The sequence below is a fragment of the Artemia sp. Qi Xiang Cuo genome, chromosome 4 (genome assembly GCF_049724085.1).
Source record: "Artemia sp. Qi Xiang Cuo chromosome 4, ASM4972408v1, whole genome shotgun sequence".
NCBI classification, from domain to species: Eukaryota; Metazoa; Arthropoda; class Branchiopoda; order Anostraca; family Artemiidae; genus Artemia; species Artemia sp. Qi Xiang Cuo.
This window is the reverse complement of record NC_142797.1, coordinates 84,878,363-84,893,839: the sequence shown is the minus strand read 5'-3', so window position 1 is coordinate 84,893,839 and position 15,477 is coordinate 84,878,363. Positions and strand designations below refer to the sequence as shown.

At 35.5% G+C, this 15,477-nt stretch overlaps 1 protein-coding gene across 3 annotated transcripts in view; it reads right to left on the bottom strand.

The window, feature by feature from the left end:
• bmm (brummer) overlaps nt 1–15,477 on the bottom strand; it is a 116,492-nt gene that overhangs the window by 14,416 nt on the left and 86,599 nt on the right. For all 3 annotated transcript variants that reach the window (XM_089088594.1, XM_089088595.1, XM_089088596.1), the window contains exon 8: nt 4,945–5,120. In XM_089088594.1, the coding sequence (XP_088944720.1) occupies nt 4,945–5,120 (176 nt within the window). The remainder of the gene's footprint in view (nt 1–4,944; nt 5,121–15,477) is intronic.

Here is a 15,477-nt window from a genome sequence, read left to right as displayed (position 1 = left end):
ATTTTAATTCTAATTTCAAATATATAAGTTTTATCAAGTTTAATCTTACCCATCAAAAGTTAAACGCCTGAGAAAAGTTGGCTGATTTTCGAAAAAAGGGGAAAGACCCCTAAAAGTTATAGAACCTTAATGAAAATCACACCATCATATTCAGCGTATCAGAGAACCCTACTGTAGAGGTTTCAAACTCCTATCTACAAAAATGTGGAATTTTCCATTTTTTGCCAGAAGAAAGATCACGGATGCGTGTTTATTTGTTTTTTGTTTTTTTTTTCTTTTTCCCAGGGGTGATCGTATCGACCCAGTGGTCCTAGAATATCGTGGGAGGGCTCATTGGAACGGAAATTAAAAGTTCTAGTGCCCTTTTTAAGTGACAAAAAAAATGGAGGGCAACTAGGCACCCTCCCACGCTCATTTTTTTCTCAGTCACCCAATTAAAATTTTGAGATAGCCATTTTGTTCAGCATAGTCGAAAATCTAATAAAAATGTCTTTTAGGATAACTTAATCCCCCACAGTTCCCAGGGGAAGGGCTGCAAGTATTGAACTTTGCCCATTGCATACACATTGTATTGGTTATTGGGAAGTATACAGACATTTTCAGGAAGAATTTTTTTCTGGTGGGGGGGGGGGCTGCATGAGATGGGTAAGCGAGATATACGTGCCTTAGCGTCTGCTTATTTTGGTTAAGGGACATGTATCTGAAGGGGGCGCCGGATTTTCCAGCCTTATTTAATAAAAGATCAGAAATTAAATTAAAAAAAAAACAAGTTTTTTTAACTGAAAATAAGAGGCAACATTAGAACTTAAAACGAACAGAAATTATTACGTATATGAGGGGGTTCTTCCGCAAGTCAATACCTCACTCTTTACGCTACAGTTTTTTTTTTAGTGCTTTCAAAAGAGCTATCTATTCTAATTAAACGGCCTTTGTTATTCTGGTTTTTTTGAATTAAATTTTTTTTTTACTTTTAACGTAATGAGTGTGTTTGTGACTAAGGGGAGAACCCCCTCATATACGTAATAAAAAAAAAACAATAAAAAAAACAAGTGATAAGGCTCTATAGTAATCGGAACTTTTCAAAACGGAATTTTGATGTCAATAAATGTATCAAAAGAATGGGCTTATAATGCTGATTCTAAATATATAAATTTTATTAAGTTTTACTATTACTCATCAAAGGCTACGAGCCTGAGAAAATTTACCTGATTTTTTAAAGAGGGGGGAAACATCCCTACAAGTGAAAGAATTTTAATGAAAATCACACCGTCAGATTCAGCGTATCAGAAAACCCTGTTACAGAGGTTTCAAGCTCATATCTGCAAATATCTGCAAATATCTGCAACTTTGTATTTTTTGCCAGAAGCAAAATATACGAATATAGAAGTTCGTTACGAAAGTTAATTTGTAAGTTACGTCAGAACCAAATTTACAGATAGCCATTTAGCAAAAGAAGAGTAAAGTTTTTTTGAAAATTTTGTTTGCTAACTCAATGACGGTGAGCCCAAATAAAAGCTGCATTAACTAAAAAACGATCAGAAATTAAATAAAAAAATAAGTTTTTTAAACTGAAAGTAAGGAGCGACATTAAAACTTAAAACGAACAGAAATTATTCCGTATATGAAAGGGACTGTCCCCTCCTCGACGCCTCGCTCTTTAAGCTAAAGTTTTTTATTGTTTTAAAAAATAAAGTGAGGCAGAGTCAAACTTTAGCGTAAAGAGCAAGGCGTTGAGGAGGGGACAGCCCCTTTCATATACGGAATAATTTCTGTTCGTTTTAAGTTTTAATGTCACTCCTTACTTTCAGTTTAAAAAACTCGTTTTTTTTTATTTAATTTCAGAAAGGAAAGGTGCTTCCATTGAAAAAAAAAAAAAAAGACTGGCTAATAATATTTTTAAAAAATATATAAGATCTCTTTAGAAAAATTATTAGTCTTTGAGAGTTTGGGAAAAGGGCCATCTCGAAACCTTTTCTGGCGCAAATACCTTATCCAGTGCAATCGAAATTTATATCAAGTTTTAGATTTTGAAGGCAAATGCACTGGACAATATTAAAGTCAAAAAATAAATTAAAATTCTAATTAACAGGTCATAAAGTTGATCTTAAATCTAAAATTCCTGTTTTTAAATGATAATGGTTTCCTTTTTCAGAACACCTACGTAAATTTAACACCCACTCATTCATTGTAACTTTTTTACACCAGGTCAGAGTTTATCTTTATCAGAAGATATGAATTGCGCAACATTGTTAAATACGTACCAACAGGAAAAGAGTAGCAAAACTTGACAAGGTTTTTCCTGATTAAGCGATGAAGTAGGATTATTTACAGGGTCATATGTACTCCACTGAAACAATTGGCCAAGTCAGCTTATTTAAATTTTATTGAAAAGTACCCAAATGATTTATTCGTCAAGGAGGGTACCTCAATGTTTGAATACTGAGTCTTTTTGAAACACTTTTATCCAAGGTCGTATCCGGTATTTTTTTCGGGGGGGGGGGAGGGGGGTTACAAAAAACTTCTAAAACACATCAAACATTGGTACTATCCCATTATGCGGGCCTCTCTGGTTAATCACTATCGAGTAGTCAATGATAACACCCGTTTTTGACGTCTTAACTGTTATAGAGTAGGCAATGATAGCAAGGTTTTCATTGCGTAGACAATGTTAAACTGTTGTTTTTGGGGGGTTTAGGGGGGGATACCTAGGTTAGGTTAGGTTATGTATTTAATAGATGCAATGCTTTACCCCCCAATCCCCTCCTAATGTGCAAATATATAGCCCAAATTTGTTTTTAACCTATTATATATTCATTCTATTTTATTTAATTAGCATTAACCAAACTTGACTTTTTAGAGAGGGGCCCGGATAATGGGATAGTACCCAAAAATTTGCTGATATTCATTTTTTGGCACTTGTTAATTATACGGAACACTCAAGAATTTTGCTCTGTAAGTTCTGGCAAAAATTGGTCTGTCTCTCAGCTTTCGGTTATGATTTGCTTATTTTGAGTGAGAAAAACCACGATGTAGGCATTTTTTAATTAAATATTTAATATATAGAGGTGGTTAGGGTTAGGTTAAGTTAGGTATTTAATATAATGCGTTCTACGCGGCCTGCTTCCCTAATTCGCCTTTCAAAACACTGTATATGACATTGCTTCAAATAGGCAATTTCAAACAAGCGAATTTTACAATATGAATGAAAATAGTATCAATAACTATACAAAGAGACATGATAAGAGTGAAGTTACAATATACTGTAGAAAATGTGACCCTGATATTGCAGCACATCAGGATCAGTATACAGTGAATTCAGATGATCTACCTGCATGAGTTGTTCTCGACAAATACAAATTTTTGGCTAGGATTTTTTATTCAGTTCGAAACAGACGTCATTAGAACGGGACATCTGAGTGCGTTCGGACCCAGAACTATGGTAGTTGACTATAGCTGAATTGGATAAAGTAAAGTCAAACGTAGTTTGTACTGTGGTTCAGACAAGGTTCGAACGTAAAAAGTTTGCTTCTTTATAAGTTAAAGCAACTGTCAGATTGTCAGGCAAATCTTCAGATGAACTTAAATGAAGACTTTCTTAAATATCCAAAAGCACCTTTGCATAAAATCCTATAATTCATAAGTGAAATGGTCCATCGTCATTAATTGACTGTGAGTTGTATTCAGTGACATAAGTTAAAAAGAAGTCAGCTTGAGTTCAAGGGTTTAAAATATCAAAATATCTTTGACTACAGAGGGAAAGCATTTGAAGTTGACTGCAGCTCAAAAATAGCCAATTGAAGTCGAAAGCTCAAACGCACGCTATAACTCACAATCAAACTTAAGTAAGGTATATGAAAGCAGACTATCCCACTAATTATCATTTAGCCGGAGTCTTTGAAGAAAAGGCAATGATGCTGGACACTCCAGTGAAACTTTATAAAAACTCCGTGGATTATTCCTTTTTTGCAAGGTTTGTCTCTTAGCAGAAATTTTGTTAGAAAAATGCAATCTTTTTAGCAGAGACTTACTTTCTGCTTTCTCTTGAAGGTTGCCATCAATTTCAGTTTCAAATTGAAATTTATAGAAAAGTCCACTTCTAAAATTCTTACCAAAAATAGTATCGGCTTCAAGTTTCGCTCTGTTTATTTGTTCGATCAGAAAAATGCTTTAAATTGTTGTCAAAACTACTAGTCAATTACAATTACCTTATTCAATAAAGCTATTATAATTCACAGTAGAAGAGATAAGAAGATCAAGTAAGCGTCCAACCGGCCTTAAAACTCACATGGCATTGTTTCATTTAAAAAATTCATTTCATTTTTTTCATCCAATGCGCAAGAGTCATTGTTGCCAATTTATAGAAGGAATTCTTTACTGTAGAAAGCTAAACTGTGAGATCTAAGGGGTTTTATTAATGAGCTTGATAGCCATAAGCGGGCAGGTAGTCATAAGATTGTATTTTAGTGGGAAGGGAGGGGGCCGGTTCAAAGAAAACAAGCAAGTAAACTATAACTAATCCCAAAAATACTGGAATTTGCACTTGTATTTTATACAACTATTCATAAATTTAAAAAATATGCAGTAGAGGCGAAACTAAGTGCGATACACAATACAATTCCCAGGGAAAGGATTGAAAATCTAGGACTGAGGGCGGTCCTATGACCGTTCATCATCAATCGTCGGACACACAAAAGCTTCCTGGGACAACAGCGTGCCGCGTATATCACGAAGTTAAAGACAAAACATACGAACGACTGACTTGTTCCATTTTTTATAATAGAAACGGAGTAACAAAAGGGAAAAACTTAAGGGATGAACCAATCTCCCTAACAACAATTCTAGAAAGTTTTATAGTAAAAAAGGTGTCAGCACCTGTTAAATGACATCCAGAAGATGGCCTTTAAAGGAGAAGTGAGAAAAAAATAAAATAAAATAGGTCCTTACTTATTAAAAGCCGCTAGTGCCATATCTGCAGGTAATACATAAGGTATACTCAGAAGTGACAAAACTTTCATTGTTTTATGTTTGAAAGCCCAATTGAAAAATCCTCGATTAGCTGTTTCAATTGCACTCTGCAACAGAACTTGCAGTGGTTCGGGTAAACGATCAACAACAAATTGCTAGAATAAGATAAATTTGGAAATATATTTGGCTGATAAGAGTAAGCTAGACGGACACAAAGGTAAAAAGATTCGAAGAAAAAACAAGTTGAAGTATAGCAATCTCAGAGCAGGGCATTTAAGCCTAGTTCTAATTTTAGGGTAATGATGTCGCTCTAACGGGTGCAAGAAGTACATTTTTCTTAAAGTATCTTAAGGTAATCTTAATTAAGGTAATCTTAAATTCCACTTATTTCAATAGTTAATTGAAATTGTTTGCAATAATTAAATGATTTACACTTCTCTTTTATTGTGTCTTTCAAGCTCCTTAGATTTTAATAATTTCAAGTTGAGCGGTGCTAAAATAAACTAAATTTAAGCTATAAAACTTAAAATATTGAACATTCTAAAATTAAGAATCCTAAAATATATTTGTATCGTCTAAAAAGATAGCCAAAACGCATTCAGCTTAGAAGAAACGAACAGCCTACTATATAATATCTGAGTTCCCAGGCCTCTACTAAAAATGTGGTCTACAAGTGACCACACTTGAGATTTGGCAACTAGATTAAATCCAGGTTACCGCATTCTTGAAAATTTTGCTTGACATAGGCGTTAGACGTTATGCCTGGCTTTATTCAACAGATAGTAAATTAAAGTTGCGATCCGTTGTAAAAGCAAAATATAGTGAGACATACTTAATATATTACAAAAAAAACTTTTTTTTAATATGATATATTTCAAAATGTTATTTCAATCATTTGGAAAAAAATTATTTGAATAAAATAAATTTTATTTTTATTTTATTGGTATTAATTTTAAATTTAAAAATCAAAACAACTTTAATATTCTTAATTTTATTTTAATAAAAATAATTAAATATTACTGAACAAATTTAATCAAATTATTAATGCGTTCAAATCTTACTATATTAACATACTTGTATAAACAAATATGAAACAGAATGGGCATAAGTCCGTTTTCAAGCTACCTCCTTACTTTAAGTCTAGCATTCTATCAATGTTTAAACATAAGAGCTTCCAACAATTCCGAGTCTTCTATAGACTCAAAAGATTATTAGAAATACCACTTAAAATGGACGTCATTTATTTAAATAAAAAAAAATGGTTGTATCTATTTACTTAGGCTGTAGACAAATGCCAAAGATATGGCCTATAAATTTCTGTTCATCGATCTAAATAGGATGAATTTACATTGTTCATGTAATCAAGTGGGCTTGTCCCGTACTTTGACCAGACAGTAGCTACAAAAAAAAATATTTCGTATGACTTCACGATGTTGTGAAATGCGCACCAATATTTTATCTTCCGGAGGCGTAGTCAGTAAAAAAAAAAAATACAGGAAACACATGTGTTTCTAACAACAATTTTTTTCAAGGATACGAGGGTACGTACATGGCCTACACAAAGGATGGCTCAGGGGGCTATAGCCCATCTGTAAAAACTAAAAAATTACAATTAATTAGAATTACTCTTTTGATTTCTGAGCCAATATCAGGTTTTTTTGTCAATCCCTTGGTTGCGGACATGGGTAACCCTCCCTTTTTCGGGTTTTGGAAGGTATTTCTCAGTTACAGATTTCTCGCACTTCCGAGTAAGAAAACTATGCAGGTTTTCAAATCACTGCAGATAAACAATGCACAGTTTCATTGTTTTTCGGTTTTTAATCAAATTAGGTTGAGTAGACGAGCAATTATATGGCAATTCTAGGCACGTGCGCAAGAAGGGAGATCTTCAGGTCCATGCCCCCTCCCCCAAATTTGTTACAACGGGACCTCATTTTTCTGTGTTTTTATTCATTTCAGTTTTGTTTCATTTTTTTTTACTCGTCCCCCTTTCAAGAATTAATTCCAGCGTACTTCCATGGACCACTGCCTTACCTGTCAACTCAAAAACTTAAATCATACTGAATTTACATATTGAATGAAACAGCAATAACTTACGTATCGTTCTTAAAAATTAACTATAAGCACTGGCGACAGATGACTTAGTTTAGTGTGATGACCGATGACCTAATATAGTGAGATCTACCACTTATCAGGCACATGCACAGAGTCGGAGTGTAAGACATCAACCCCTGGAACCACCGTTTTGCAAAGATCCTTCGACCATAGGAGCATACAGCCAGAGGGTGATCAGGAATTCCAGGAGTTATTTTTGAGGGATAGGTTTTGGTATTTTAGGCCCGAATTTATTCAAAATTTGACGTTTCTCTCACAGAATCTCAAATTTGCTTTATATATATATATATATATATATATATATATATATATATATATATATATATATATATATATATATATATATATATATATATATATATATATATATATATATATATATATATATATATATACATATATATAAGTGGAGGTAAAATATATAGAAAAAAAAAATTTAATTGTAAAATTTCGAGGGAAGGATCAAAGCTATATTACCCTGTGTATGTGCGACGCCCCAAAAATGCATAACAGAGTAGCGGATCCGGGATTTTTAAAGAGGAAGGCTAGAATTTTATAATGACTTCGTGTTTTTGCTCGCCAGATTTGCATACAGTATCGGAAAACTCCGCAAAAGCCACCTTTTCTCCTTGGGACCCACCATAAGATACTGTTGATATGTCAGCTATCACCGATAATCAGCTAGAATAAAATTAACATCTCACACACTTCGTTTCTTCTTAAGCAAAGTAATTTCAATCATAAAATATTCATACTTTAGGTTATGAACTGAGCATTCCTAGAAATGTTTAGAAAATCCTCTACATTTCAACGTTAGATAACATTGCACTTTTCCGTCCACCACTGAACGCAATATCTTATTGTTTTCACCTTAAAAGAAAGATAAAAACATGTAAGTAAACGAACAAAATTCGGTAGATTTTTCCGATTAATCCATTAATGTGACAACTAAGAAACAGACATATCTTAATAATCCGCATTTCATCCAGAATCGAAATATGACAGTCATTTGCGTCGGAAATAGACCTCATCCCCACCCCCTAATGTACAAAATTAATTTTTAAAAACAAAGTTTATCCGAGGGAAGTAAAGAGCGGAGCTGAAACTTAAAACGAACAAAAATTATTACTTCACAGCCTATCTAACATATATCGATAAAAATAATCCAAATAAATCAATTGTTGATATTTCCCTATGTTTGTAGGATTACAGAAAACTAGCGCTTGACTGAAAACACAAAAAAATATAGGAGTTTTGGTACGGTATAAGTAAACCTTTTAAGAACACTTTACAGTATAAAAGTAAAGCATTTTTAGATTGTTGTTTTATTTATTTTTTTCGTTTAATTTGGCATCACTTCTGCACAATGAGCTCAGTTCAATGATTGACTACCGTTTTCGATCTGAAAAGGATATTCCATGAATGTTTTGTAGACAAGTTCGAAGTGAAGGAATCTTATTAGTATTAGGACTACAAACTCTCTTTAGAAATTGTAACACAACTTAAAATCCTCCGTTTTATAGGGAGAAATAACTATATCTCCAGAGTCCATATTATGGTTGATATGCTCTTCATTTCGAATAATACTAGGTGAGACCAAGACGTTACCCGATAAATCAATTCATTATTTTTTATACTGTTTAATGACTGTACACTTATTATTTTTATGCAGAAGTTTTTAAGATAATTTTAATTGTATACTGAAAGTTACTGATATCACAGCTCCTGTAGGACTATGAAAAGCGTTATAGATTAGTTTGTTGTTGTTAGGCTACGTATTTATTTTTGACTCCTAAATCAATATTCTTCTTTTTTATACTTGGCTTTTGTGCTTTTATTGGCACTTTTAACAGAATAAAACTAAAGCATTTTTAGATTGTGGCTTTTTTTATTTATTTTTTCGTTTATTTTGGCATCACTTCTGCACAATGAGCTCAGTTCAATGATTGACTGTCATCTTGGTTCTGGAAAAGACATTTCATGATTATTTTGTAGACAAGTTCGAAGTGAAGGAATCTTATTAGTATTAAGACTACAGACTCGCTTTAAAATTAGTATCACAACTTGAAATTCTCCGTTTTATAGAGAGAAATAACTATATCTCCAGAGTTCATATTATGGTTGATATGTTCTTCATTTTGAGTAATACTAGGTGAGACCAAGATGTTACCTGATAAATCAATCCATTATTTTGTATGCTGTGTAATGACTTTAAACTTGTTATTTTTCTGCCTAGTTTTTAAGATAATTTTAATTGTATACTGATATCACAGCTCCTGAAGGACTATGAAAAGCATTAAAGATTAATTTGCTGTTGTGAGGCTACGTATTTACTCTTGACTCCTAAATCAGTTTTCTTGTTTTTATACTTGGTTTTTGTACTTTTAGTAAAGCGCTAGTTTTCTGTAATCCCACAAATATAAGGAAATATCACAATTTGACTTATTAGTAGAATGGCCTTATTGACTCCGAACAGGACAAAATTCGGTTATCAAAAGAACGTATCTCCGATCAGTACACCAAATAAGGGCATAGCCTCCCTAGGGAGAAAGATTGCGTAATCGGTCAATGACCCCTTTTTCCAAGGTCGATTTATTTGATGTTTCTATGTGTAATAGCTCCGGGGCGAAGGTTGCACATGCGCATTGAATTCTAACGGGAAGAATGTTATTGATCTAGGACTCGAGGGGGGAGTGAATTTCCGAGAAATTGATTGCGTAATCGAAGTGTGTCAACAACAACAACATCGACCTTGACATTCGCTGAGAGCGTTCACTTACAACAACATCGACCTTGGAACACCAGTGCAGTCGACCTCAATTCACCTATCGTGAATCAATAATTCCCCTTAGAAACAACAAATTAATTTCCCCTTCTTGACAGATCAATCAATCAATGACATCATCTGTCAGACTTTAAAAATTTCCTCCTAGAAACATTTCTCCTGGAATAGATCCATATCATTAATGTCTTTGCCTCGGGAACAACTCTTTTGGTCGAACTCCAAAGGATATTAATAACCAAAGGCCATGGAAACAAGTAGGCAAGAAACATCTTAGCGATGAATTGTTTTAGCGCGCGAGAAGGTTTCCTATTAATTTGAAATGCGTTAGCACAGAGATGCCAATAACAAAGGAACACGCTGAATTTACGTTTAGTGATTATTTGGGCGAAACCGTTTTAGACAGGTTATGGAACTATTTCGGCGAAACAGATAGAGACATTTTAAAAGATGATTTTAGGAAAGATTTTAGAGGAGGTTTTGAGTGTGGTCGTTATAATACACAAGTTTCATTTGAACAGTGTTGTGAGGTCCTCTAACCCAACCCCAAAGGGTTCCAATCCTTCTACCCCCACCCCGAAGGAAGCCCCCGGTCCTCAAAAGCCCCCCAAGCTCCCAAAGGCCCTCCCCCGGGCCCCAACTGCCCCCCAGGCCCCCAACTGTCCCCCCGGACCCTCAAAGGCCCCCCCCAGCACCCAAAGGGCCACCGGCGCCCCCAAAGGCCCACCCAGACCCCCAAAGGCCAACCCCGGGCCCCCCCAAGGCCCATCGAGCTCCCAAAGGACCAACGGGGTCCCAAAGGCCATCCACCGGCCCCCAACTGCCCCAAATGCCCTCCCATGGTCCTTAAAGGTCCCCCGGGCTCCCAAGGGGCCACCGGCGCCCCAAAGGCCCTCCACCGGTCCCACAAGTCCCCCAGGCCCCCCAAAGCCCAACCAGACCCCCCAATGCCATCCCTGGACCCCAAAGCCCCTCCCCCGGTCCCCAAAGGGCCCCCCGAGCTCCCAAAGGACCACCGGCCCTCAAGGGACCCACAAACCCTCAAAGGCTCTCCCCGAGCACCCATCTTTCGTTGATGTGAGTTGTCTGAAACCTATGATTTGGGATGTGTAGTTTGCTACTTCAGGCTTTTCTGAGCAGGATTTCTTAGCCATTCGTAGGTGTGTGTTGACTGAAACCAATACTTTGGGATGAGTAATTTGCTATTTCAGGCTTTTATGAGCTAGGTTTCTTAGCATTTCGTTGGTGTGTTGAGTGAAACTTATGATTTGGGATATGTAGTTTGCTTTTTGGACTTTTCTGAGTTGGATTTCTTAGTCTTTCATAGGTGTGTGGTGTCTGAAACCTATGATTTGGGATGTGTAGTTTGCTATTTTCGACTTTTCTGAGCTGGATTTCTTAGACATTCATAGGTATGCGTTGTCAGAAAATTATGATTTGTGATGTATAGTTTGCTATTTCAGACTTTTCTGAGCTAAGGTTTTCTAGTATTTCATAGGTGAATGTTGACTGAAACCAATAGTCTGGGATGAATAGTTTGCTATTTTTGACTTTTCTGAGCTAGGTTTCTGAGTCATTTGTCGGTGTGTGTTGACTGAAACCAATGATTTGGGATATGTAGTTTGCTATTTTAGACTTTTCTGAGTTAGATTTCTTAGTCTTTCATAGGTGTGTGTTGTATGAAACCTATGATTTAGGGTGGGTGGATTGCTACTTTTGACTTTTCTGAGCTGGATTTCTTAGCCTTTCATAGGTGTTTGTTGTCTGAAACCTATAGTTTGGGATGACTAGTTTGCTATTTTTGACTTTTCTGAGCTAGGTTTCTTAGCCGTTCATAGGTGAGTGTTGTCTGAAACCTATGATTTGGGATATGTAATTTGCTATTTCCGACTTTACATCACCGGATTTCTGAGTCTTTCGTCGGTGTGTGGTGTCTGAAACCTATGATTTGGGAGGTGTGGGTTGCTATTTTTTTTACTTTTCTGAGCTGGATTTTTTAGCCATTCGTAGGTGTGTGTTGACTGAAACCTATGATTTGGGATGGTTAATTTGCTATTTTTGACTTTTCTGAGCTAGATTTCTTAGCCTATCATATGTTTGCCCTTTCAGAAAATTATGATTTGGGAGGTATAGTTTGCTTTTTGGACTTTTCAGAGCTAGGATTCTTAGTCACTCATAGGTGTTTGTTGTCTGAAACTTCGAGTTTGGGATGAGTAGTTGGCTATTTCAGACTTTTCTGAGCTAAGGTTTCTTAGTATTTCATAGGTGAATGCTGTCTGAAACTTATGATTTGGGATATGTAAATTACTATTTCGGGCTTTTCTGAGTTGGATTTCTTAGTCTTACATAGGTGTGTAGTGTCTGAAACCTATGATTTGGGATGTGTAGTTTGATATTTTCGACTTTTCTGAGCTAGGTTTCTTAGCCTTTCATAGGTATGTGTTGTCAGAACATTATGATTTGGGATGTGTGGGTTGCTATTTCAGGCTTTTCTGAGCAGTATTTCTTAGCCATTCGTAGGTGTGTGTTGACTGAAACCTATGATTTGGGATGGTTAATTTGCTATTTTAGACTTTTCTGAGCTAGATTTCTTAGCCTTTCATAGGTGTGTCCTTTCAGAAAATTATGATTTGGGAGGTATAGTTTGCTTTTTGGACTTTTCATAGCTAGGATTCTTAGTCACTCATAGGTGTTTGTTGTCTGAAACTTCAAGTTTGGGATGAGTAGTTGGCTATTTCAGACTTTTCTGAGCTAAGGTTTCTTAGTATTTCGTAGGTGAATGCTGTCTGAAACTTATGATTTGGGATATGTAAATTACTATTTCGGTCTTTTCTGAGTTGGATTTCTTAGTCTTTCATAGGCGTGTGTTGACTGAAACCTATGATTTGGGTTGTTTAGTTTGCTATTTTAGACTTTTCTGAGATAGTTTTATTAGCCTTTAATAGGTATGTGTTGTCAGAAAATTATGATTTGGGATATGTAGTTTGCTATTTAATGATTTTATGAGCTAAGGTTTCGTAGCCTTTCATAGGTGTGTCCTTTCAGAAAATTATGATTTGGGAGGTATAGTTTGCTTTTTGGACTTTTCATAGCTAGGATTCTTAGTCACTCATAGGTGTTTGTTGTCTGAAACTTCGAGTTTGGGATGAGTAGTTGGCTATTTCAGACTTTTCTGAGCTAAGGTTTCTTAGTATTTCGTAGGTGAATGCTGTCTGAAACTTATGATTTGGGATATGTAAATTACTATTTCAGGCTTTTCTGAGTTGGATTTCTTAGTCTTTCATAGGTGTGTGATGTCTGAAACCTATGATTTTGGATGTGTAGTTTGCTATTTTTGACTTTTCTGAGCTAGGTTTCTTAGCATTTCATAGTTGTTTGCTGTCAGAACATTATGATTTGGGAGTTGTAGGTTTCTATATATTGATTTTATGAGCTAATTTTTCCAATAATTTATTAGTTGAATGTTTTCTGAAAACTATAGTTTGGGATGATTGGTTTGCTATTTTTGACTTTTCTGAGCTAGGTTTCTTAGTCTTTCGTTAGTGTGTGTTGACTGAAACCTATGATTTGGGATACGTAGTTTGCTATTTTTGACTTTTCTGAGCTGGATTTATTAGCCATTCCTAGGTGTGTGTTGACTGAAACATATGATTGGGATGTATGTTTTGCTATTTTTTTCTTTTCTGAGCTAGATTTCTTAGCCGTTCATAGGTGTGTGTTGTCTGAAACTTATGATTTGGGATGCGTAGTTTGCTATTTGAACTTTTCAGAGCTATGATTCTTAGTCCATCATAGGCATTTGTTGTCTGAAACTTCTAGTATGGGATGAGTAGTTTCGATATTTCAGACTTTTCAGAGCTAAGGTTTCATAGTCTTTCCTAGGTGAATGTTGACTGAAACCTATGATTTGGGATATGTAAATTACTATTTCAGGCATTTCTGAGTTGGATTTCTTAGTCTTTCATAGGTGTGTGTTGTCTGAAACCTATGATTTGGGATGGGTGGATTGCTACCTTTGACTTTTCTGAGCTGAATTTCTTAGCCTTTCATAGGCGTTTGTTGTCTGAAACATATAGTTTGGGATGACTAGTTTGCTATTTATGACTTTTCTGAGCTAGGTTTCTTAGCCGTTCATAGGTGAGTGTTGTCTGAAACCTAGAATTTGGGATATGTAAATTACTATATCGGGCTTTTTCTAAGATAGATTTCTTAGTCTTTCATAGGTATGTGTTGTCTGAAACCTATGATCTGGGATGTGTGGGTTGCTATTTTTTGACTTTTTCGAGCTGGATTTCTTAGCCGTTCTTAGGTGAGTGCTGTCTAAAACTTATGATTTGAGATGGTTAATTTGCTATTTCCGGCTTTTATTAGCTAGGTTTCATAGTCTTTCATAGGTGTGTGTTGTCAGAAAATTACGATTTGGGATGTGTAGTTTGCTATTTGAACTATTCAGAGCTAGGATTCTTAGTCCATCATTGGTGTTTGTTGGCTGAAACCAATAGTTTGGGATGACTAGTTTGCTATTTCAGGCTTGTTCATTTTGAATTTCAGTCATGAAATGCAAGAGTTGGAAAATTAGGGTCTTAGTCCACCAGCTCAGTATTAGGGTCCCAGTCCACCAGCCAGAACGGTGGAAATTCACTAGCTCAGAATTGGGGTCTTAGTCCACCAGCCTGAATAGTGGAAATCCACTAGCTCAATATTGGGGTCTCAGTCCACCAGCCTAAATGGTGGAAATTCACTTTCTCCGAATTAGGGTCTTAGTCCACCAGCCCGAATGGTGGAAATTCACTAGCTCAGAATTGGGGTCTTAGTCCACCAGCCTGAATGGTTGAAATTCACATTAGACGACACAAAAACTTACACACACACAAAAACTTACACACACGCACAAAAAATCACACACACACACAAAAACAAACACACACACACACATTAAAAATTACACACACACACACAAAAACTTACACACACACTATGACAATTACACACACACACACAAAAACATAAACAGACACACACACAAAAAAACTAACACAACCACACTAAAACTTACATGCACACAAAAACTTACATGCACACAAAAACTTACACACACACACACACACACACAAAACAAAAAAACAAACACACACACGAAAACTAAAACACACACACAAAAAATGAAACACAAAAACAAAATTACACACACACACAAACAAAAACAAACAAATGAACACAAAAAAAAACTCACACACACACAATCACAAAAACTTACACAAACACACACACAAACACACAAACTTACAGACACACACACTAAAACTAACACACACACTCAAAAACTTACACACACAAAAAATTACACGCACACACTAACACACACACACACAAAAAATAAAAAATTATAGATAAATATTAAATGATATAAAATACAAACATGATAAAAAAAAAATACACACACACACACACACAAAACATAAAAAAAAACAAAAACGAAATATCACACACACACACGCCAAATACTTTTCACAAACAAAAACTTACACACACACACACACACACACACAAACTAACACATGAACACAAAAAAAACTCACACACACACACGCACAAGGGCTCACACACACACACAC